The 26,175-nt window shown below is 49.5% G+C and overlaps 1 protein-coding gene across 2 annotated transcripts in view; it reads right to left on the minus strand.

Moving 5' to 3' along the window:
• Positions 1-26,175, minus strand: part of MCPH1 (microcephalin 1) — a 171,612-nt gene that overhangs the window by 15,406 nt on the left and 130,031 nt on the right. Inside the window, exons 4-5 of one of the 2 annotated variants that reach the window (XR_007458058.1) lie at positions 2,567-2,804; positions 460-540 (exon numbers count right to left, since the gene is read on the minus strand). Coding sequence is in view for 1 of the 2 variants with exons in the window: in XM_049631820.1 (XP_049487777.1) it covers positions 2,567-2,804 (238 nt within the window). In the remaining variant the exon portion in view is untranslated. The remainder of the gene's footprint in view (positions 1-459; positions 541-2,566; positions 2,805-26,175) is intronic. The other variant, XM_049631820.1, reaches the window with a different exon arrangement.

The following is a 26,175-nucleotide window of genomic DNA, read 5'->3' on the forward strand; positions in this document are numbered from 1 at the left end:
GCTCGGTGCCTTAACATGGGTTTAATTTTAATTTAAAAGGGATTTTAATTGCACAATGTTTTGAGAATAACGTTGCTGTGTCAGTGGATACTGTCACCCAATGACACGGGACAATGCCCAGCATGCATGAGGATAGCCTGCAACTCTCTTGTGCGGTCTCCTTTGCCCATCGAGGGAAGTAAGCAGGGCAGAGGTTATTAGTCTAACAGATGAAGTAAATTAGGTCCGGAGAGCAAAGGTGATTTGCCTCCGGTCAGAGCACAAGCCGGTGGCAGGACCCCGACGTGAAAGGGAATGCACTACTCGGGACCACGTTGCTTGTGGGTCTGTGCACGCGTGTAGAGATGTGCAAATGAAATCTCCTTTATGTGCACAAAGCTGGAGCTACTGTAACTCAACTCAAAAAAGAGAAGAACATAAACTCATAAATATTTGAAAAATACACATTCTAATACCCACCTCACCACAGAGGACTGGGTGCAGACCGGGGCAGTGGCCAGAGTCAGGGGGACTCACCTCACGGGTGAGGATTTCACCACTCTGCCGAGAGCCAAGGATTCCAGAACGCACAATACCCGGAAGTTGCCAAGGGCACACGCAGATGGTGTAATCAATGACAAATCAGAAACAGGACATGAATTATGGGAGAGGAAAGAGGCTTGGGCCCCAGCTCCAGCTCTGAATCTCGGAGAATTCCACAGGGCCTTGTGAAGGTTAAGCGCTGGGGTCAAGCAGGTAGACCTCTGCCTACTAAAAAGCCACGCGCAGAGGGGCAGAGGGGCCAAACAACCGGAGGAACTAGCAGGCGGCTGGACCGTGCACGAGGCAACAGGAAGGGGCGACAGAGCTCCCCAGCCTGGAAATACTAATCATACAGACCCAGACGCTGGCCCTGTACACACGGTACACAGCCGACGCTGAAAAGATTAGTTGTTGATATGGACTGTTCATAGCCATCGTGTGCACAGTTCCGTTAGCTGAACGAGACAGCTGTCTAAAAAGCAAAATTCTGGTTTCCAGTTGGTGTCATTTTGACACACGCACTTTTCTAAAAACAGCAAAACAAGAACCTGTTTCAGAACATAGGATGTTTTGAAGGTTATATTCTTGGCATTTAGAAAAGAGTCAACAGCCTCTTGGCTCTTGGACTGTAGCTAAAATCATAGATTTTTTTTTTTCTGAAATAAGTTGCCAGGCAAAAGATAAATTACTCTGCATCAGATAGTAAAAAAAAAAAAAAAAAAAAAAAAAAAAAAAAAATTACTCTTGATTGCCATACTTTCAAAATATATCAAAGGATGTCCATCAATCATTTAAAAGATATTCATAAATATCTGTAGTGATCTATGAATAAAACGTGGACACAGTATCTACTTATCTGTTAAAGGATGCTCCCTGGGAGGGGTGAGGAAAGCCAGGAGTTGGGGATTTAGAGATGAGGGGGGCAAACAGGAGGAAGCAGGAGGAAGACAGGGGACAGAATGCACTTCTCAGGTCTCAAGAAGCCAGGTGAGGATCCCGCCTCAAGGTGCTGACACTGAATTGGACCAGTGAGGGCTGAAGAAGGAAAGGTTTCAGGAGAAACCAACTCTGACTTCCGGCCCCCCGGCTGCGAGAGACGAAATCCCTGTTGTTCTAGTGTCCCCCTCTGTGGGACCTGCTCTGAGAGCCCCAGCAAGCCTGTACGTTCATCAAACCCAGAGCAAGAAGGTTTATCCCCAGAGCGGGGCCCCGAGCACCCCAGCACCTCCAGCTCCATCAGTTCACGAGCGCCGCCCGCCCCAGCCTCCCCTGCGCCGACCCCTTGGCTGCCGGTGGAGCCCGCCTCCCTCTCCTGCTTGGCCTACTTCTCCTGGACACCGCCCCCGCCCCCCCAGAGCCAGGGTACCAGACACAGCCCGCCCGTCACCACGCCGGCAGCCTCCTGGAAAGAGAGCTTCTCTGCACCTCTTCCCCTTCCGAATGGAGTCACGTGTCCAGCACTGTGAATGCTGCACAGCCAGACGTGCACATTGGCTTCCTGTCTTAGGTTTTGAAATGAAAACTGTAGCTCCTTTTGCACCGCTCTTTGAGCGGGTGAACAAACGAGTGTCAGGAGAAGCGGGTGATGCTCTGGGGGGGGCGGGGGGGAGGGAGCGGGTCCTGGCAGCCGGGTGCTGGCCCACCGCTCTGGGAGCAGAGCAAGACCAGGGCCCGGGGAGCGGCCATCTGAGCTGAGGGTGGACAGACCTTAAGGTCTGGGGTAGCTGTGGGCAGGCTGGGCCTTTTTCTCACTTGCTAGTGAGGTGAGTCAGGTGACTCTCTGTCCTGGTGAAGTCTGCTTTGGCCGACAGTAAAAAGGAGAGTGTCTGGGTTGGCTTGAGACCGACAGTCATTAGCGGATTCTGTGAAAGGCAGATGCTTGGATGCTGAGACGTCCATCCAAAAGCCCCGCGGCTACAGGGAAGGGGGGCGTGGGCATCGGGCTTCCCCCAGAAAAGCCCATTTGTGTGCCTGGGACCACAGACCCCAACAGCTACTGCGCTCAGAAGCACCCGCCCCGCCATGCCCGTGAGCCGATCCCTACCTAAGATCCATGTTTCTGACAGATACTTGACGGTCGCCCTCCTCCTTCCTTGGGAGGGTCCGATGAAGATGCCGGCCTGGCGTGGGATTCTCGTGATCTGACCCCCACAGAGGAGGACCAGTTCCCATAGCTTGGTTCTGGGGGGGTTGCTGGCCGGGGTGATGAACATCACAGGCTGGTCGGCAAACAGGGTTCCCTGGTACTGTCCCGCAGATAAGTAGCGCTCCAGGCGGCAGAGCTGTTGGGCAGAGACAGGGAAGATTACCAAGGCACTGAATCATGTCACCGTGTAGGGCAGCTCAGCTGCAAAGTTCCCTTCCTTTTTCGGGAGAAGAAAAGACTGAATGTAAAGGTGCGCATTCTCAGCTGAATTCTGAATTCCGAGGATCCAGGGGAGGTAATGACATTTAATGATAGTGACAGATAACGAGCAGATAAAATTGACATTTGCTGAAGCAGCTTGCAAGCAAAACTGTAAATTTATAGCCCTCCTCCCCCCCACCCCCCAAAAAATTTTTAGGTTTTGAATTACTACAAATTGTAAACCAGAAGCTTGAAAAGGAATCAACTGTTGAGTGCGGAGAACAGCACCTGCATCCTGTAAATGCTATTCACGTTCTTTGGGAGGGTGTGGAAGGGAAAGCAGGAGCCTCTAGAAGGCCAGCCTGGCTGCCCTGGACCAGCACCGGCCAGCGCAAGGTGCCTCGGGGCTCCTGCAGCACGTGACTCTCACCAGGACCTCCTGGGCGCCCTGCACCCGGCCCTGCAGTGCCGGCAAAGGGGGAAGGAGGCAACAGGGAGTGGAGGTCCCAGACAGAGCTAATCCCCAACACATGAAGCTGCGGGGGGTGGGGTGGGAAGCATCTAGAGGCTTATTTCACTGAGTCATTGTGGAAATGGTGATGAGCAGTATCGGAGACAGTGGGAAATATTTTCAGAAACAGGGATGTTAAATTGTTCTCCTTTTGGTCCTGATAAAGTTGTGGTCGGCTGGCTGACCCAAGGGACAGTGGAAGGCCTGCTTACTCTAAACAGACATTTCACTAACTACAGATTAATAAAGACTTCTTTTTAAGTGTAGCTATCCTGTGGGAGATGTTGAGGGTGAACTGTCATCCACATTTTGAGTATTTTAATCAGTCGATTTCCCTGAGGACAGAACTGAACATTTCAGATACATGGGCTCAGCGAAATTAAGGATTTGGAGCGCAGATATGTGGGAACAGGGATAGAGGGGAGCATCTCAGGGGGACGTAACCTGTGTGGGGCAGTGTGGAGGGAAATGCCTGCCAGTCAGTGGCTGGAGGCTGGCCCCTGAGCAGGGAGAGGGGCCGGCTCTGGAGGTGGGAGGGCAGCAGAGGACCCCTTCCTCAGTTTTCATCACTGACCTTCTTCCACTAGGTTTTCATACTAAGAAAAGAAATTTCTTGATGAAAAACGTTGCCCCAACAGTAACACAATCCGCCCAGTACACTTAAATATGGCTGTGGAATCAATTCTCTTTACTCATCACCAGTTTTGAATTATGCAATGTAAGACCTGACATATAACTCCTTTCATCTGATTGGGTAAGTGGTGCAGCATCCACACAATGTGTGATGACTTTGTTTAATGCTTTTAGTAATTTCCAACTTCCCTGTGAGATAGGGGGTAGAAAGGGTTTCATTTAATTTTGCAGAAGACATTTAGGTGGAAGCTTGTCAAGCTTTGGCTAAATGGTGAGTCAAGCTGCAAGAAACAAGCCACAATCCCCAAACTTGGTGAGTCACTGGACCGTGTTGCATTGTAACTGCAGATCAAGAAATCTTACTAAGGCTTGACATAATCATGCATTAAAAAAACTAATTATAAAAGTAGTTGGTAATGAAATGATAAAGAAGGGTATAAAGTAGAACGAATTCTCCACACTGCTGTCTGTTAATCAAATTCATCCTTCTCCTGTCCTCCTCAGTGGTTGGGCATGATCTCTTTGGGGGGTGCTAATCTGTGCAGGGCCATGTGTTCAAGACAGGAGCCCCTCCCAGACCAAGGTAGGACTCAGGATTGGTCCAGGCAAATCATGGTGATCTCATCTCCCTTTCAAAGGATTGGGTCTAGCATGGACTAGACTTGATCATGGCTAATGGGATCTGAGAAGAAGTCTGCTGAGGGCAGTCTTTCTTCACTGATATAAACCAATGCATAAGCAAAAATACCTGTCTTATTGGCTGGACTCTGTCATAGTGATAATAGGATATCTGGAATTATTGAAGGCACCTGAGGCCATAAAACATGCTGAAAATAACTAAGTGGGAAGGCCTGGATCCTGGATCATGTTTCTAAGTCACTGGATTGACCAAACCCGGAATTATCCTTTTTCCCTCCCTCACACTCCTCTTTTGTTAATCTGTGTTTCCAGAAGCACAAAGCATCCAGATGCTGGTCCTCAGGCCCCTGCCACCTACCAGAGGTAACCCCTGTTAAGTGTTTGCTATGTGTTTTTCTAACCTCTGTACAATGTTCACGCACAAAAACATTCAGGAGATGATTTTTCTTTTTTCTTCTTCTTTTTTTTTAAAATGTTTATTTTTGAGAGAGAGAGAGAGAGAGTGAGAGAGAGGGAGACACAGAATCCGAAGAAGGCTCCAGGCTCCAAGCTGTCAGCACAGAGCCCGATGCAGGGCTCGAACCACGAACGGTGAGAACGTGACCCGAGCAGAATCCGGACGCCTAACCAACTGAGCCACCCAGGTGCCCCAGGAGATGATTTTTCTTAACAACAACAACAAAGCAAGATCAAGTCTGTATCTCAGTATTTGGATAAGCAGTAAATCAAACCCATACTGAACCCAATGAAAAGGACATGTGTAAACCTTTCACATGGTTAGAATGTGACTTGAGTACCTGATTGCTTTGGTTCTTCATTCCCCTTCCACGTTTGTTGAGTGCTTACTCCCTACCAGGCACGTGCAAGATGCTGGGGGAGCAGAGAGGATTAAGACATAGTCCCTGACCTCAGTGTAAAGCACGTAATACAAAAGTCAACATATGAAAATACTTCCTTTTATTTATTTATTCAGCTTGAAATTAAAGGAGGCAAAGAATTACAAAGATCTTATTCTTTCCTCAAAATAATTGAGGCTACGTGCATGCTGACTTTCTAATCCTAAGTAAAATAATTTCTGGGAAAGCTTAATCAAGATTTAGGTTACTTAAAATTAAAAATTAATTTGGGAATTTATCCTAGGAATACACTCCTCGATGTATATAAGGACACGCATGGACAGGAGTTCATTGCCATAGAAACGGTGATTGGCAAGTTTTATTTATATTATAAATATGATAGGACACGGGATTCTCCTTGTTATGGAGCTTTCAGCTATACTCATTCTCGAAGCGGAAGGTCTCCAGAATGCGATCCTTCCCCAGTAGCCCCCGAGGACAGACTGCCCTGGCTATTGTCTCCTCAAGTCTGTAGACACAAGTTCCTGGGTAGCCTTATCCTGGAGACCACACTCTGACTCTGAAGGCACGACGGTAAAACTGGTTTACTGCTGTATGTGCTGTTGCCTTAAGAATTCTGACCAGGGCTAGTCAACTTGACTCTCTGGCCCAAAGCACAGTTTTGTCCCCATGGGTACATTCTTGAAAACCAGCTGAGAATTAAAAGGTTACTAGCAGCACAGAAAGCGAAGAGGGCAGCGGAGCATGCCGTAGGTGCCCGAGGACGCCCTCCGACCGCACCACCTTACCCCGAAAGGCTTTCTCTTAGTTCACGGTTGAGGAGAAAAGCCTCAAACGCACAAATTTTAAAGTTAACGTGCTGTGCATTATCCTTACCTTCTCAAGCCCCTTTGCAATAGCCGTTCTTGGCAATTTGTTCTAAATTCTCGTTCCATTTCACACTTTTCAACAAATGTGTGTGACAGATGCTGTCAACTGTACAAACGGGTCGGGGTGGTGTGGGTGCCAAAGGGGAGCTCATTGCAGGGCTGACTGTGGTGAGCCGTTTCTGTTCTTAACTCAGAGAAACCCTCAGAGAGAACCAGGTCTGTCTACATTGACCTAGGAGTTTCCTGCTAAAAGCTGTTAATTTTTTTGGAGAATCATAACTCTCTTACTGGTTCATTTTATCTAACTCCGATGCTGTAATGGTTCCAAGGAGAACTGACACATCCATAGATTGGATATATGGGGAAGGACCGGCAACTGATGCAAAAAACTGGCTCTTCCATGGGGGTGAGGCGTTCCCTCCGCCGGACAGGATTTAGCTCCTGCCCACAGACAAGATTCATTTGCACCACCAGCCGGTCATTCCGCTTCACAGAGCTGGGAAAGGCTAGGGGCGGTGTGGGCCACGATCAGACAGCCGGAAAAGTGACCACAGTCTAAAAAAGTGCAGTTTTCCAATGAAGCACTCAATTCTCCCTACAAAGCCCAGGGTATCTATTGAAAAATCATGGAAGGAAAGGGGATTAGCGGACTCTTCTAGGCTTAATTAGCCTCCACGATAAAACAGGACGGGTCAGTAGTCAGGGTGCATTTGAATTCGGGGCGGATTTCAGAAGAGCTCCCACTTTCCCCATGGAGTCATAAAATCATTACATAAATTAACATTTACGTTGCGTGTGTGTGTGGGTAAAAAGACAGAGAGGGCTGACAGAAGACAGAAAACTTTTTCTGCCACAAGCTCTTCATTTGAACTCTGGGTTGTAAAGGATTAGGGACTACTAGGGAAGGGTCTTAAGTCAGTGAAACAAAAAAGGTATGAACTGTGCTTTGTAAAAGGTTGCCTTTGCATTTGTGTCGTCACCAAAAAAAGCTGTACGGATTTAACAGATTTCGGCTCGGAACCTTCCACTCTATTTACAAGGCAGACCCCACTGTTGACAGAGCTGAGCAATGCCTGTGCCCCAGTGCTTCCAGCTTCCTTGACCCCCAGTCATTTACCGCACAGCTGGGAGGGTGTTGACGGCTCACTGACTCCAGACATGGGTGTTAGATTTCAATTAGTAAATCTGCTTCTCCCTCCAGGTAGAGCTCACCTGGGTGATTATTCTGAATCACTGACAGTTTCCATAGGTACCCACAAGCCACGCACAGAAGAGGCACAAGTCCATCATTAGGAAATTCTCACAGCAAAATTCTCTGGTTCTACGTTGAAAGAACCAGAAGCTCAGGGAGGTTGGTTTGTTTTCGGTTCGCCTGATGATGCCCAGGACGTGGTGGCATCAGGTTGGAATAGGCCCCAAAGGCCTGGCCTTTTCCATGACTTCACGGTCTCTGTTCCTCACAGGTAAAAGGGGGATAAAATCCCTAGTCCCACACGGTGTGCAACAAATGAAATAACGCCATACCTCTTGCACTTTCTTACATTTTAGCAACAATAATATATAGGATGGGTCTTATGATGCATGGTGGGTTGTAGTATTAGTTGGCTGTGTAGGCTGTATAATTCCGTAATGTGTTTCAATGCCCCGTGCTTAGGGCAGATATCCAAATCTATATGTGGGCAAGCACAGAACTGTATGCTATGACAACATGTCAAAGAGAAAATAGAAATATAAAAAATAAACTTTTCCAGTCCTACATTTGCCTATATCCCATTTGTCTTTCAAGGACAATTTATTGAGAGAGAGAGAGGAGAGAGAATCCCAAGCAGGCTCCACACTGTCAGCACAGAGCCCGACATGGGGCTGGATCTCACAAACCACGAGATCGGGACCCGAGCCAAAACCCAGAGTCAGACGCTTAACCAACTGCACCACCCAGGTGCCCCCATCCCTTCTCACGGTCCCCTGTGGGAGGCTGAGCCCGTCAAAGTGTTCTATCAGGCATGGCAGCCAGACTGGGAAGGGCACTGAAGCCCTGTGTCCGTTTGTCCTCATACTTCGGTACTAACACCAGAGAGGGGCAGAACCAAACAATGAGCCAGTGTTCAACTGTGGAACTCGTGGGTGATGGGCGATACAGCACAAAGGCAGAGAACGTCAGCAGTGGGAACGGTCTGGGAGATCACAGTGACCGTGGCTCACACTCTACAGACAAGGAAACCGAGGCTTGAGAGACAACATCCAACATCAGAGACCCTGGCAAAGCTTTCCTGCGCTTTGAGACACAAAATCCTCTTACTACTGCCCATCACCAAGCAGCCTGGGGTGGAGGTGCTGAACCCACATCTCCGTCTGTCGCTTCACCTGAGGCTCAGGCTAAGTTCTATAGACATGAAAACGCAAGGACACAGTGTTTGCTTCTCCAGGACTTTCTAGAAAGTACAGTATTAACAACTACAACACAGCAGCATGTCATGTCATGGAGCGAGAGCCTGACTAGACCTCACAGTGGTAGCTTCTGGCTTGGAGAATGAGTACAAAGATGTTTGCTTGCAGAAAAACACATGGTGGGGTTGCTTCAGGTCAACAGTGTCCAAAAGATCATGCATGCTTGAACAAATAGTTCAGGATCACTGAGGATAACATGTGAGGGACGAGGGGGTTGGCAGGTGACCACAATAACAAAAACTTTAAAAAAAATTTTTTTAATGTTTATTTTTGAGAGACACACATACACATAGAATCCAAAGTAGGCTCCAGGCTCTGAGCTGTCAGCACAGAGCCCAACATGGGCTCATGAACCGTGAGATCATGACCTGAGCCAAAGCTGGGATGCTGAACCGACTGAACCACCCAGGTGCCTCCAAAAACTTACTTTCTAAAAGCATTTAAATCTGTTCCAAGGTGAGGAGGCTGAATAAGCAGAGGCCAGACTAGTCACGATTATACAGTAGTAGACTATCTAGTTAATGGGGAGCCACGAAATCCACGTGTTAGACCACGCTGCAGACAGTAAGGAGATGTGGAAATCAGAAAAAGGGAGACTCAAAGGAAAGAGCTGCAGTAATTCCAACCAGAAATGAAGCAGGGCAGGACAAGACGAGTGCAAGGGGAAGTGTATTCAGGACAGAGCAAGAAGGCAAATTCAACAGGAATCCTGTTGTGTTGGACACTTCCTATTATAATGGGGGCAGGCTAGCGCCAGCCAGAGTCAGTAAGAGAGCCACGCACGGTGCTTGTAGGAAAGCTTCGCCACTGGGGTTTTGAGGCTTTCAGTAAATGGTACCTCTCTCTTCTCCCGGTTCAACACCAACTGGGAGACACAAACAGGTGTCGGAGGAGATGAGAATAACTTCCATCATCCATAAAGTTGGATTTGGACCTTGGACCTACGGTCACCTGGGTTTGCTGGCCCTGCCCTCACGACATCGGATGGACCCACAAAGCAGGCTTGCCACACCCCGAGGGCTTTCCTCAGGAAGGCAGGCAGACGAGACACGGGCGCAGAAGGGGCTGGATCAGGACGCCCGTCGGTCTCCCTCTGTGGGGCGCTGGGAGGGAGGGAGGGACAGAGGAGCCCCAGGAACATGAGGCGGCTCCCGGTAAGTCACCTGGGGGTGAAGTCCCCAGGAGCCGCCTCGGAAAACAGATGCTAGCGCCAACCATTTCAGAAGAGGTAGGCCCTAAGGCAACTGGAAACACAAAATACAACGAGACGTTTCACCTTCTAAAAATGTCAATGCCCACACCTGACCATGTTGAATGGCTTGAACACATGAGAGGTAAAATGAACTGGTCGTCATTGGCACTGGAGACAGAAAACAATGTCTGTGGTCCCGGGAAATTAAAAAGTGTTGTGTTGTTTAATTGTGATGGGGTTTGGGCAAATGTCACAACTGTTAAGAAGACGAGGTCTTCAAACGAGACAACCTAGTGACTCCTGAAATTCTGCACAAACCCCTCGATTTGCAGTGAAAACCTGTCCTTGACCCTCTCTGGGGTTTCCAAACCAGCTTCTCCGTCCCTAACTGGCCCCCAGCTTCGAGTCTTTCCTGCTCAGGTAGCCTGGCCCATCAACCTCCCTGCTATTGCCTTTCCTCTCGCTGCCTGGTGGCTGTCCCAGCTCACTGTCCCTCACATGAGTGGTCCTTGGAACACCCGTCCTCTCAAGTCCCTGGACCCCTCCTTCCTGAGGGGCTTTTCTTCACCCCTGGAACCCGAGTCTCCCCCCTGGGATGCCCTCTCCCCTCCAAAGCTTACAGCCCACGCCCCCCCGACCCCTTCACCCATTAGGCGCCCTGGTCCACCTGCCAAACGGCAGGAAGGGCTGGGGCTGGAGGGGGCCAGCCCTGGCTGCTCCCATGCGCGGCCCCTCACGCAGTCCCTTCCCCGGCACTCTACACCCTGCCCGCCCCACTGCCCTGGACGGACGGCTCTCGCCCTGCTCGGGGCTCCAGCGGGTCACCCTCCTTGCGGCCTCCTGTCACTGAGGACGGTCACATCCGGAAAGGACCCTGTGCCAGTTCCCCGAGGTACAGCTGCACCTGTTACTGTGGATGGCCCGTCCCTCTAAAGCCGCGCGTCCCCCCCTCACCGGTGGTCTCCTCCTCCGTGCGGAGAACCACGTGCTGCACGCACAATGGCGCACAGTGTGTGGTTGTTCCTCCTCCACACCTCCCGTGCTTCCCACGCCTTCCAGACACCCCTGCTTCCTGTGTCCCTTCCCGGCACAACATCAAAAGGCAGCCCCTGCCCGCCTCTCCTGCCCCTCCTCCCTGTCGTCCACGCACCTCCCACCAAGACCTCGCAGGGCCGAGTCCTCTGGCAGGACGAGCAGGATGCTGGGCACATGGCCCCTCCCTCTACCCCATCACCCTCTGTGCTTGGCTGCCAAGACCTGCCTTCCCTAACTCCCTCCCGCCCCGGGTTGCCACTGCCGTGGACCTCTTGCCCTTCTTCCTGACCTTGTAATGCTCCAGCGACACGCGACTCGGCACGGCGCCCCTTCCTGCGGGTGACCTCAGCCAGCGTCCGGGCCTCACACAGCCCCCGTGAGCCCACGAAGCCCGCCCGCATTGTCTCCAGCTCAGCCCTCCTTCCAGAATCCCAGGCCAGGTGCTCTCTCGGCCTCCCACCTGGATGTCTGACAGACCTCTGACACCTGACCCAGCCTTCTCCCCTCAACTCAGCCTCCACCTGCAGCCGTCTCCAGCTCAGCTCCCGGCCACTCCCTCCTCCCAGGCGCCGGGGCCCAAAACACATGCTGAGAGCGCCACCCCCCAAATGCACTGTGCTCCAGTCCAAGCCCAGCTCACCCACCTCTTCCCAGGGGTAACGCCTCTCAACTGGCGTCCTACATCTGAATCCGTGCCCCTTACAGACTCTTCTGAGCAGAGAGAACGTAAAAAAACTAACTCAGATCACATCTCTTCTCTGCTCAGAATGCTGGTGTTGGTTTCATGCAGAAGAGCGGCAGCCCCTGAACAAGGCGGCATGACGCTTCTTCCCACTTGCCTCTTAGCACACTCCTCCTAGCTCACTCCGGTTCCCGCCAGGCCCGTCTGCTGTTCCTGAACACACCAGAATACTCGTGCCTCAGGGCCTTTGCACTGACTTTCCCTTCTGCCTGGGATGTTCCTCCTTCAAGTGTCCACATGGCTAATCCTCTCGCCACATGCAAGTCTTTACTCAGCCGTCACCATTTCCATGAGGCCTGCCCCACCTGCCCTACACGAAATCCCAGCGCCTTTATTCTACTTTTTCTCTTGCCACCATTTTATCGGCTCCTGACGTAATGTACAATTCATTCCATTTCTCATGCTAGAATCTACGGGCAGGCATCTTCGTTTTGTTCAATGACACGTCCCTGGCACCTAGAGCAGTGCCTGGTGCTGTGGAGCACTGTGTTCGGGAGTCTGATTTCAGGGCAGCTTCTACTCCAGCTAGGGAACCCAGGCTGACTTCCCTCCCCGGGGGCGGAGGGGAGGAATCAGGGCAGCAGTGACAAGGCCAACAAAAGGGGCAGAGACCGGGGAGGGTGGGCACTCTGGGAGGAAGTTCCACAGAGCAGTACGACCCCCGAAGGAGGAAGGGGTGGAAACGCACAGACGAGAGAGGGCAGAGGACAGGCCGGCTGGGGGACCGGGCAGAGGTGACCTCTAGCGAAGCTAGAATGGACCCTGCAGAGGTAGCACTGGGAGGGACTCCTGCGGTGCTGGAACAGCAAGCTATGGGCAGGGTGTCAAGGGGCAGGCTCATGGACAGAGCCGAGAAGGGGGGGCGAGTCTAAGGGGGGGCGAGTCTAAGGGGGGCCGGGAAGGCGAGAAGATCAGAGCTGCTGGCGGGCAGCACGCAGAAGACCAGGAAGGGGGGGCTTCCGACGGGCTCTGGCCAGGGTGGCGGGAGCGGTGGTTCCCCAGAGTGCTGGGCTGGCTGCGGGGACGCGGGTGAGGCCGGGGAGGGGCAAGCTGGTTAGTAACCAGACCGACGCTCCTGTCAGTGGCTGGCACAGAGAGGTTAAGAGGACTGTAGCCAGCACTCCCCAGACTCTGACTGATGGCCTCCCGGGCCTCGTGGCGGAGCCCAGAGCGGCCCTTGCACCGAGAGTAACTTTCCTTTCCAGTCCCCTGCAGCCCTTCTACGCACTCACACACCGGCTGGCTTACTACTGATATGTCTTAAATGCCCTATGGGTAAGCAAACATACGGCAGGAAAGGTCGGGGCGCGCAGCTCAGTGCGAGCAGCCCAGCTGCAGCCACGACGTCTAGAAGCTGTACATTTAGGATGAAATACTCTGGCACTAAGAGGGATTAGCTGCGTCCAGCTCTTTCCCTTTCCCGAAAAGCGGATCGAGGCCTGGAGAAGTGAGGGGCCTGAGGCCACCCGGTGCAACAAATGGTCTGGAAAAGAGGAATCCAGGACCTCTGCTGCGAGTTTCGACCTCACCTTCCCACACACTTAACCGAGAACGATGCACGGGGCTGCGGTGGCGGGGAGGACAGCAACTGTGATAAAACGTGGACGGTGCCTCGAGGCACATCTGGCTCTGCCCCGTGGGGGGCCGCTCTGGGCTGCAGAGCAGCAGGGGCTAGTGGTGACACTGCCCAGGGGCGTGGGGACAGGACAGGAGTGCGCGCGGCCACGCGGTTAAGGCACGGGGAATGGCGCCTGACAGGAGCACCCGCATCCCGCCTCAGTTCTCAGCAGCTTGGGCAATGCTGACGACAGCGTCCCCGCCCTCTGAGACGTCTGGTCCCCCCGGCCCTGGGGCATGTCGCCCTGGCTTTCTCCCTCGGCCTGCACCCATCGTCCTCCCCGGCCCCAGGTCCTGAGAGTCCCTCCCTGCCCGCTCTCCTCTACCTCCCCATGCAGCTCGAGTCTTCCTGCCAGCGGACCCCCAACATGCCCCACTTAGCGCTGGTCTTCCCTCCAGCATCTGGGACCCTATAACCGATCGCCTGCCAGCCTCTCTTTCTGGAAGATGAGCACGATTAACAGGCACTGGGCACCCGCCATACCTAAGACTCAACTCATGCTCTTCACTCCCAAGCCAGCTCCCTCTAAGCAGTAGCTAACAGTTGCCAAGAGCCCACCGTGAGCAGGCGGGTAAGCAAGGTACGAATGAGCTCATTTAATCCTTGAAGCAAGCACACGAAAGGGACGCTGGCCACTCGCACTTGAAACAGGAGAGCGAGGCGGACCAGGCCAGCTGCCATGAGGTCACACAGCTGGGAGGAGGAGGGGCTCGGAGTCCAACCCAGCGAGTCGTGTTCCTGACGATTACATAATACCGCTTGCAGAATATCCGCAAACGCAACCAGCCCCCTGGTCCCCGCACCCTCTCCACCCAACTCATCACCAAGTCTTGCGGGTCCATCCGCTTATCTGCAGGGGTACAATCACCACCCCAGCCAAGTCGGAGTTATTTCTGTCCTGGGTGACGGAAGTAGCTTACAAACTGGGTCAGGATCCGCCGGGGGTCCGCTCTTGTGCCCTCATACGGCTAAGTGCATCTAGTATACTCCTCTTGAGTTTATGGCCCATATGTACACCTGGGTAACCACAGACACCACCGAGACCCTGCACGTTTCCAGCACTCCAGAGGGTCTCCCCTTCCCTTCCGCAGGGACGGCAGCCCCGGCCAGAGAGGGCCACTATTCTGAGCGTGGTTGGTCATGGGTGACAGAGCTCTGTTCAACTACTGAACTAGAGAAATGGAGACATGTGGTACGTACCCATTTGTATCTGGCTTCTTTTGCTTAGCACATAGAACGCATATCCTCCTAAAACCCTCTAATAGTTTCCCATTGCTCGGAGGGAAAAAACAAAACTTAAATGGTCTACAAGACCTTCCATGACCCAGCCCCTCCTGTTATCTGCCGCTGAATCTGGTGTGATCCTCCCCTTCCTCTCTGCTCTACTCAACAGTCTCCTTCCAGCCTCAAATGTCCTTGCTGCTCCATTGTGGCCACAGGGCCTTCAAACACACTGCTCCCTCTGCCTGGATGGCGGGTCAGTCCCTCGCTCATCAGCTAACTCCTACTCATCATCTGGATTTTGGTTCCGCGTCATCTCTTCAGGGAAGCCCATGTTATTCCCCTGCTAAATCGAATCTCTATCATCCTTTTAATAAACATTTAGCACTTCTTAGGGGCCAGCCACGGTTCTAAGAGTTTGATAAATACTAACTTATTTCATAGTCATAAAAATTCTGCAGAGTAGTTACTATTATTATCCCTGTTTTCCAGAGGAAATAACTTGCCAAAGGTCACAGAGCTGAAGGGTAAGGAGCCAGAGGTGGGAGCAGTCCATGGGCCCTGGAGACCTGTCCTTCCCCTGGGGTCACACAGCTTCTGTGTCCTCCCCACATTGGTACCATTTACGCCAGGGACATGGCCCAGGGGCTGGGGGCTCTCAACAAATGCGTGAGTGAATGGGTGTAGGCCATTATCTTTAGAGGACAGACCTCAGGTACTGTCTACCTAACTGGGGCTGTACCTATGCATGTGCACCCCAGACCCCCCTACCTACAGGGTTGCTTTCCACAGTTCCGGTTGCCTGGGGTCAACTGCAGTCCCACAGCAGACCACCCTCCTCTCTGTGAATGGCCAGAAGGTCAGTAGTAGCCCAACGCCATGTTACATCTACACCACCCGCCTCACTTCATCTCATCTCTTAGGCTTTTATCATCTCACAGCATCACAAGATGGGTGAGTGATAGGATGCTTTGAGAGAGAAGAAAGACCACATTCAGGTAACTTCTATTACAGCATATTGCTGTGATTGCTTTTATTAATTACTGTTGTTAATCGTGTACTGTGCCTAATACATAAATGAAACGTTATCATAGGTACATATACGTAGGAAAAAACACACTGTACATGGGGTTCCATTCTATCTGTGGTTTGAGGCATCCACAGGGCATTTGGGAATGTGTCCCCACAGATAAAGGGGGACTATGGTATATGTGTATCAATATCTGTTGCAGCAACTATCTTGGTTTGTGTGTGTGTGTGTGCATGCGTGTGTGTGTGTGTGTGTGTGTGTGTGTGTGAGAGAGAGAGAGAGAGAGAGAGAGAGAGAGAGAGAGAAACAGAGAGAGATAGTCAACTGGAAGCTGAATCTACAGGACTAGCCATCAGGTGACAGCTTAGTTACTAACTCAGGTCCACGCCACACATCCCAACCTCTGTTGGACAAGTCCAAGAATATCTAACCTAGTGCATCTGCAACATCCATCATCTTCCTTCTTCACCTGACTCCCAGTTCCTGTTTCTCTTACTCTCCCAATCACCTGGTCTTGAAACTTTAGGAACACCTTTGATTTCTTCCTCTACCTGGCCACCCTAAAGCCCCACTAACCAAGTCGTATAACAACCCTTGGGTCACGTCTCCACGGTGCCTGTGCTAGAGGCCAAGGGATACGGTGAAGCCAGAGTGGGCCTCGGCTCCAGGAAGAACCGGGATCTAAATCCCAGCTCTGCTGCTTTGGATATGTGTGGCCGGGGACGAGTCCCCAAGTGGCCCAAGTCTCAGCTTCTGCAAGTGAAAATAATCGTGATATCTACCTAGCAGAAATGTTGGAAGAGTAAAAATGTATGCCAAACATAATGCCTGGCTTTGAGGGAGTTATTAAATAAATAGCTGCTGGTATGTTATTACCTTTGTCTAGACACTCTCTCCTTTCATGGGGCCAATCTCCATGTCTAAAGTCACCACCCCACCCCCACAAATAAAGTCCCAGAGAGTAGGACTCTGAGGATTTTGGCTTGTATAACTTGACGGCTAGTGGTCCCTTTCATCATGATTAGGAAGGCAGCGGCTATTAGAAATAACGACTAAGATATTAAATAATTGTTAACATTACTGAACATTTCATGCAGCACATTTGCTAAAGTATTCTAGGTACATTCCATGAAGTATCCAATTTTAGTTATCACAAAAATCCTGTGAGGCAGAGACCATTATTATCCATGACTTTCAGCTGATAAAACTGAGGTTCAGAGTAATTTGGCCAAGGCGCCATATTGGTGTGGAGGGCCAAGCATTCCAACCCCATTTGTCTTACACAGAGCCTATGCCCTTTGCTGTGCAAAATACGGCCTTAACATTTATGATCTGCAGAACTCAGGAATGACTAGCAGCCTCTGAATTTCTAAGTGCAAATAGTTTTACATCCATCAGTTCCTTTGACAGTATGTATCTGAAGATAATGAGGTCTTCTAGAGCCACCTTTGTCTTTCAGAGAGGTCTAACTTCATTAGATGTCTCTAGGTCAAATTCAAGCTCGATTTCTTTGCTACTGTGAGCTTCTGAATTTATAAAGACTCTGCATGTGGAGTCCTGGCTCCTGCGGCCTGTAGCTACACGATCTCGCGCTAGGTAAGACTGTTAGATCTCAGTGTCTCTGGGTGCGAGATGCAGATGGCCCCCCCAGATCTACTGTGGACCACATTTTTCACCTTGCTGTCCTGTCACCAAATACATGCCTCACAACAAAATATCTCGATCTAGATCTAGATACCTTCAAGAATCTTAGACAATGCCCAACGTGATCAGCCAATTGAGGAGAACGGTCTAGATGGCAGGCAGCTGTGGCCCCATGTCTGAAATTTCCCCAGAGCTCTGAGAACAGGACAGAGTGGCCTCCGTCCCCACCCAGCTCCTACAGATGGGATGAGACCCAAAGGCAACTCAACCCCACACATCTGCATCCATTTAAGGCCAGTGGAAGCATGCGACTTTTAACGGCCTGACAACAGGGAGCCCAGAACATGTTGAAGCAAGAAGACTTTAAAGATCAGTAAAAATTGGTGCAAATGATTTCAAGAATTCTTATGGTCCTTGGCAGAAAAAAGCCTCATGCAAAAACGAATGTTGTCAGACACGGGAGCGTGGTTTCTGTATTCAGCGCTGGTTTTAATTTTTTTTTTTTTTTTTGGTTTATTTATTTTAAAAGAGACAGAGATGGCACGCATAAGGGAGGGGCAGAGAAAGGTAGAGAGAGAGAATCCCAAGCAGACTCCGCGATGCCAGCGCAGAGCATGATGCGGGGCTCGAACCCAACAACCGTGAGATCACGACCTGAGCTGAAACCAAGAGTCAGACGCTTAACCGACTGAGCTGCTCAGGCACCCTGGTTTTAAGTTTTTTTTAAAAAAAATTTTTTGTAACTTAGTTGACACAGAACTGACATATAAACAGCATTGGCTCTCACACTATAGTTTCAAAGTGTTTGGGAAGTAAAACTGAAGACAGATTCCCAAGAATTTGTCCAAAAAAAAAAAAAAAAAAAAAAGGTAAGGGCAGAGGAGGGGGCGGGTGAAGCAAGAGTCTGGCAGGCTGCCTGGCAAAGCATGGGTGACATTTCTTCAGTATCGAAACTCCCAGGAGAAATAAAATCCATGTTGTTGTCAAAAGGGATGAAAGGAAAGGCCTGTCCACTGTGAAGCGGTTCCCTCTCCTCAGACATTTTCCTCAGCTTCTCATTTTATGTAAAAAAGCGAAATAATACGCACCGAAGGGGAATCACCGTGGCTTTGCTTCCCCAAAATTTACACGCAGATGAGCCCTGCTGTCTGTTGGCCGTAACAAACGATAATTCAGGCGAGGGCAGAAGGCATTTCTCCTCACTTGCACCCAACGCTCCTGGGACGACCACGTTAGGACTCTGTGTGCGCCAAACTCAGATTTTTAAAATCTTTTTTAAAGCATCACTTGAGTTTTAAAGGCAACGTAAGGGATGGGAACATAATCGTCTTGGGAATCCACAAATAACTTTTTTTCAAAAGTCATAAATCTGCATTTCATGCCTCATAGTTTACAACAACTGAGAGGAAAAGGTCAAAGCTCGAGCACGGTAGGTTCCTTCCCTCTTCAGGGGTCTGTGCTGGTGGGGCGTCCGCCCGTTCTAGCGAGAACTACATCTGCCCTCCAGCCACACTTGGACCTCAACTGCTTTTAGTTCTCATTTTCAAAAATCATGATAAAATACCCAAGTTGAGAAAACTTCTCGGTCTTACAGAACGTTTTATTTGATCGTTTGAGGAATGGTCTGGTAGGTGACAAAAACAAAACAAAACAAAGCAAAACAAAACAAAACAAAACAAACCCAAAATTGCAAACTTATAAAAAATACTAGAGCAATGCCACGGTGTAAGTTAAAGGTGGGGGGGTTCTAAGCAAAATTTTGGAAAGGGCCACTGGGCAGAGTTGCAGGTGTGTGTCCTCAGGACAGGTTCTTGTTCTGGCTGCACAGGAGAACGGCCTGGGAAGCTTTTAAGATGGTGTTGCAAGGGCCCATTAAGTCAGAACTTAAGCCTGTGTGGGGTGGGGGTGGGGGTGGGGGTGGGGGTGGGGGTGGGGGTGGCATGAGGCCTGAGCACCAGTGGTTTCTAAGGCTCCCTAGGTGACTCTAGTGGGAAGCTAGGCTGAGAAAGGACTCTATCAGTCGTTCTCTATCTGGACTGCATACTGCAGCCACTTGGGGAGGTGAAAAAAAATACAGCGCTGGGGGCCCCCATCCCAGAAATTCTGACTTAATTAAAGGAGGTGTGGCCCGGGGAACAGGAGTTTGAAAATCTCCCCAGGTGATTCTAAAGAACAAGAAGGGCTGAATTATATTCCAGGAGGCTCTGAATAGAAACCGGTTTCATGGGGACAGGCCTATGTACTGTTCCAACACTGCGAGTTCAGAAGACACGTGTGGTAATAAGTGAGTGCTGTTTGACTTGTACTGATCCGTCTACCAGAGAAGAATGGCACAATGTCGCAGTCTTCAAAAGCTTGAAAGCAGAAATAAACCACGAAAGGAAATCAGTTTGGCTAATGCAGTTTCAATTCCAAAACAAATGAGCCACCCTGCGAAAACAGGAGCCTTGTGTCTTACAGCGGAGGTTCCCTCATTCTCCGTGCAGTCTCTGTAGGTGGCCAACCGGTCTTTCCTCCCGCTGCCTCCCACCGCTCACGTTCAGCCCCAGGGCCGCCAGCAGGAACGGCCTGGGGCTGGTCAGGTAGGGAGGGGTCAGGATAAGGCTCTGAGCTGCCCTCCCACCTCGGCCTGTAGGCCTGCCGTCCTTCCTGGCTTGTTCTCCACTCCCCACCAGTCCTGCTGGTCTTGGGTCCTGCTTGGGCTCCGGCTCATCGTGCCGGGGGTGAGTGCCGGCCACACTCACCTTCTGGGACTGATATCCACCTGCTTGTCCGTCCTCTCCCCAAAGCCTGAGTGCCGCCTGCCAGCCTCCCTGCTCCACTGCCAAGTGCATCCTGGCCAGGACCCAGCTTTGCAGTATGGACTCTGAGTTTCCCATGGTTGCAATCTCCTTTGTTTGTTTTCTTTTGGTCTCCGCGTTTTCTCATGGGCATCTTCCTCCCTGTGAAGTGTCTCTGTTCCACACTACTGTTCAGTGCGGAGGAAGAAGAGAGAGACAGGCATTTCCTCTGTGCCCTCCCTTCGGCTGACAGTCACTGGCTCTGGGACTCAGGGAAGGCCCTGGAAGTAGGACGCGGATCTCGTTGCAAGGCAGACGACCAGGACACCTTACGCAGACCGGGCTTTTAAAGAAGCGTTCGTTCAAAGCCATATTCTGGGTCAAGATTTGTAAAATGACCTATCTTGAGTTTTACTTTTAGGCCACTTCATAATCTACTACTGTGAATTTTCTAGTTTGGGTGGCTTGTATTTGATTACTTACAACTTGCCCCCCGCCCTTCTTTGAGGGTTCCTACATGATTTAGATATTTCGATCTATACAAGTAAATGAAACAACTTTATCATGTCAAGCTTTCAAAGATTTATTTTTCCTTATACTTATAACCACACATATTCTTCAAAGTATGAGGGGAAAAAAAGGCACTCTCCAGAAACTGATAATACTTCTGGACTTGGCAATTTGTTGGCAGTCTATGGGAGCCACTGAACTAACCAAATGTTTCAAATCTTGTTTATGAATTTTTTCGATTAAAACAAAATTTACCAATCAGAATTTATTATTTTTTTAAAGAGCAAATTATTCCCTTATTCAACAAACACAATTTCTTTAATTCCCAATGCTTAAAAAAGAGATTTGATTTCTTTATATCCTTTGAATGAAGATGCAGACCAGTAGCACCAACCCCCAGCCCTTCCAAGAGACTCATCCCGGAGGCACACAGCTCCCTCCACAAATTAGCACACAGTCTGGCTGCTCGGCGGCGTTAGAATTATTTTAGAGGAAACAACAGTTTGTAGCATGACGTCTCAGTTTAAGGGCATGTCCTTGTTCGTATCTATGATTTATTTGCTGCCGAGTCTGGTCAGAATGGCAACCCCAGCCATAACATTTTCCTGACGATCCGCCTTTGACTGTGGTTTCTGGGAATGCGTCACAGGGAAAGGCCAGGGACTCCCTGCTCTTAAGTTTCACAAAACACTTACCCTTGGGTGAAATACGTTCTTTTTCAATGAATACAGAGCCCCTCGGGAGTAGGCGCACAGGGAGGGAGGAGAAACAGGGCCACTGACAAACTCTTAGGGAGGAGAAAATCTATTTGGATGTCAACATTTGGGAGAAGAGATAAAAACGTTCTAAACTTCAGGGGCCTGGCAAGAAGAGGGCCTGTGTGCCAGGAGGCCTGGGTTCCTTCTGGTTCTGCACTCCCAGCTGGCTGTGAGGTCGTGATCCTGGAGACTTCATCCCACCCTGCACACCTTACAGGGGAGACACAAGGATGAAAAAGGAGGAACAGATTCTCTATGAAGTAACAGAAGGACAGTTGTTAGTGGGACCACTTCTCTACATACAAGTTCTTAGCCTATAAAACAAAGGGACTATGTAACTTCCTAAACTTCTTTCCATGTGGACTTTTTAAATGTTTATTTATTTTTTGAGAGAGAGAGGGAGACACAGAATCTGAAGCAGGCTCCAGGCTCTGAGCTGTCAGCACAGAGCCTGATGAGGGGCTCGAACTTATGAACTGTGAGATCAAGACCTGAGCCGAAGTCAGGCGCCCAACTGACTGAGCCACCCAGGAGCCCCAGGCCCCACCCAGGCGCCCCATCTAAACAGATGACCATTTTTGATCTGATGGTCCCTTCTGATCAACTTCTTTGCTCTTACTCCTTTTTACTTAGCAACTCGATCTCCCACCCCTCCCCCCAACCCAGCTAATTTCAAAAGCTTCCATTGTACTTAACTTTATGATTTGAAGAAACTTGGTCCATATTACAAAAATATGCTGGAGAATTCAGACATTCACTGGATCATTCTACTGTATTTAACCCATCCAATCAGGTAGTCCTGGAGGTTTATTAAGGAGTGTGTGTGTGTGTGAGTGTGTGTGTGTCTGTTGTTCTAGTTGAGGTTTTCTTAATTCATCATTGGGGTACTGGAGTCCAACACAGAAACCAGATTTGAAGAGTACAGTTTCTACGTTTCTTTCAAAGGCCGGCCCTTCTGTTGGCTGTGGGTGAATACATCCTCCGGCCCTGTGGCAGGACTGCCCATGGGAAGGCGGACGCAGGAGCGATGCAAGGTCTGACAGCCACTCCATCTGCTGCTGTGGTGGCTGGCAGTGAGGACGACTAAGAGGCGTGGGGTCCGAGGACCAGCCTCTCCCAGCCCCTCAACGAGACAAATTTTCCAACAAGGCTTGCTTCCTACCCGCTAGAAATGGTGTGAGCACCAAACGAGACAAATACCTTAGGGCCTCACAAATGAGACACGGCAAATAAGAGAAAAAGTTCCCAAACTTAAAAAAAAAAAAAAATCTTAATTGAGTACTAGTTTGTAATCCTGTAAGTGTTCGATATTTCGGCCAAATTATTTTTAAACACTGACATGCAAATCAAGCGTTATCAAAGAGCACATCTGTTTTCATGGACACCAAATACCTCTGTCGACGTACTTTTCACGGTGGCAGAGTATCGCCGCATTGAGAATCCAGACACACCTCCCAAATGCTGCTGGTGTGGTGCCAGATGGCCACAGTGAAGCAAATCTTGCAACAAAGTGAATCACGTGAATTTTCTGCTTTTCTAGTACGTATGAAAGTTACGTTAACACCATACTGTAGTCCATCCATTCCTTGTATGTCTAAAAAAACAAGTATATACCTTAATTAAAAAATACTTTATTATTAAAAAATGCTAAACATCATCTGAGTTTTCAGCAAGTTGTAATCGTTTGGCTGGTGGAGGGTCTTGCCTCAGTGTTGATGGTTGCTCGCTGAGCAGGGCGGTGTCAGCTGAAGGCCGGGGTGGCTGTGGCAGTTTCTTAAAATAAGACAACAAGGAAGTTTGCCACATGGATCGACGAGTCCTTGCATGAACGATTTTTCTGCAGCATGTGGTGTGGTTTGATAGCATTTAAGAAGATTTTTATTTTAATTCCAGTGGAGTTGACATACAGTGTTATGTTAGTTTCAGGCGCACAATATAGTGATTCAACAACTCCATATAGTACTCCGTGCTCATCATGATAAGTGTACTTTTAATCCTCTTCACCCATTTCAGAATACTACTATAAAGGAATATTATTCAGCCATAAAAAAGAATGCATGGAGGATCTAGAGAGGATTATGCTAAGTTAAATCAGCCAGAGAAAGGTAAATACCACATGGTTTCACTCATATGATAATTTAAGAAACTAAACAGATGACCAGTGATAGCTTTTTGCCCACAGTAGAACTTCTTTCAGCCTTGGAGCCCATCCTCACAAAGCCTGCCGCTGCTTTCTCAACTCAGTTTATGTCGTGTTCTAAATCCTTTGTTGTCATTTCAACAATCTTCACATCATTTTCACCAGGACTAGATTCCATCTCAGGAAACCCCTTTCTTTCTTCATCCACGTGAAGCAACTCCTCATTTGTTCACGTTTGGTCATGCGAGCACAGTGATTCAGTCCCATCTTCGGTTCTACGTCTGACTCTCGTTCTCTGGCTCCTTCCACCACATCTTGCCTCTACTTCCTCCATGAAGTCTTGAATTCCTCAAAGTCACCCATGAAGGTTGGAGTCCACTTGTTCCAGACTCCTATTTATGCTGATATTTTGGCCTCTTCCCATGAGTCAGGGATGTTCTTAATGGCATCTAGAGTGGTGAGTCCGATCTGGAAGGTCTTCAGGTTACTTTGCCCAGATCCATGAGAGGAATCACCATCTGTGGCATCTATAGCCTTGTGAAATGCATTTCTTCGATAGTAAGATGTGAAAGTTGAAATGATGCCTTGATCCACGGGCTGCGGAATGGATGCTGTGTTAACGGGCGTGAAAACCGCATTCGTCTCATCGTGCGCCTCCATCAGAGCTCTTGGGTGACCAGGCAGAGCACAGGCAGGTAGAGCACAGGCAGAGTAGATGTAGCCCAATTCTGAAGGGCCCGCGGGTTTTCAGAACGGTACGTGGGCATCGGCTTGCACTTAAGGCACCAGCTGCGTTAGCCCCTGACAGGAGCGTCAGTCTTCCTTTGAAGCCCTGAAGCCAGGCATTGACTTCTCTCTGGCGGGGAAAGCTCTGTAGCATCTTGTTCTAACAGAAGGCTGTTTCACCGACTCTGAAAATCTGTTGTTTGGTGTAGCCACCGTCACGAATTATCTCCGCTGGATCTTCCGGAGAACCTGCCGCAGCTTCTGCATCAGCACTTGCTGCTTCGCCTTGAGCTTTCATGCTACAGGGACGGCTTCTTTCCTTAATCCTCACCGACAAACCTCTGCTGGCCTTAAACTTTTCTTCTGCAGCTGCCTCCCCTCTCTCAACCTCCGTAGCGTTACAGAGAGTTCGGGCCTTGCTCGGATTAGGCTTTGGCTTAAGGGCATGTTGTGGCTGGTTTGATCTTTTATCCAGACCACTCAGACTTTCTCCATGTTGGCAATAAGGCTGTTTCCCTTTCTTATCATGCATGTGCTCACTGGAGTAGCCCTTTAATTTCCTTCAAGAACTTTTCCTTTGTATTCACAACTTGGTTAACTGTTTGGCACAAGAGACCTAGCTTACAGCCTATCTCAGCTTTTGACATGCTTCCCTCACTAAGCTTAATCATTTCTAGGTTTTGATTTAAAGGGAGAGATGTGTAACTCTTCCCTTCACGTGGCCATTTAGAGGTCACTGTAGGGTTACTGACTGACGTAATTTCAATACTGTTGTGTCTCAGGGAACAGGGAGGCCTGAGGAGAGGGAGAGAGACAGGGGCACTGCTGGTGGGTGGAGCAGTCAGAACACACACATTTATCAAGTTCACCGCCTTACGTGGGCGTGGTTCGTGGGCCCCCAAAACAATTACAGTAGTGACAGCAAAGATCACTGATCACAGATCACCGTAAAAACATGACAATAATGGAAAAAGTGTGAAATATCACGGGAATTACCCAAAATGTGGCACAGAAACATGAAGCGAGCAAATAAATGCTGCTGGAATATGGTGCTGACAGACTTGCCTCCAGCTTGGTTGCCACACACCTGCAATTTGCAAGATGCAGTATTTGTGAGACGCAATAAGGTGAATGATCCCGAGCAGTGATGGCTTCAGAGTCCGTTACTGAGTAAATCTCAGCTTAGACCTCTTGGAACTTAATGCAGCCTATCGTTCATGCATTTGCTTGGAACCAAGGTCAGCCTTATGAGTGAGGAGTGCCTATGTAATTTACTGAGGGTGAAGACAATGCTTCCCATGCCCAGATTCCCACTCCATACCTCTTGGCTGATGCTGTTAATACTCACTTTATCTGAAAACGCAAATACTGCCGGGGTTGGGAGGGGGGGCGGGCACACACGGGCCAAAATTCACATAAATGCATAAACAAGCCATGGTCTCATTTTCTAGACGTTGGTATGTGCTTATTCTTTTACGTTTAACCTTAAAATCAACTTCACTGAGGTATAATTTATAAACTGTATATGTACCCATTTTAAAGGTTCAAGGTTAGATGATTGTGGCAACATGCACAACCCATTCACTCACACCTCAATCAAGATTAGAGTATTTAGAGTATTTCCATCTGCCCCCGCCTCCCCCGGAAGGTTCATTCCTGTCTGTTTGCATTGAGTTATGGTCCCTGCCTCTCAACCACTGCCGATCTGCTCTCTGTTACTTTCTGTAGACTGGCTTCATCTGCCCTTGAAGTTCACATAAAGGGAATCATATATCATTACTCTTTCGGATCTGACTTCTTTTGCTCCACGTGATGTGTTTGAGATTCAGCTATGTTGCTGAGTGTATAAGCAGTCTGTTGCTTTTTGCTGTATTTACTGTTGCATTATTGAATGAATAGACCAACTTTCACACTTTCACCTGCAGATGGGCATGTGGCTTTGTCCACCCACCA

The sequence above is a fragment of the Panthera uncia genome, chromosome B1 (assembly GCF_023721935.1).
Source record: "Panthera uncia isolate 11264 chromosome B1, Puncia_PCG_1.0, whole genome shotgun sequence".
Classification (NCBI taxonomy): Eukaryota; Metazoa; Chordata; class Mammalia; order Carnivora; family Felidae; genus Panthera; species Panthera uncia.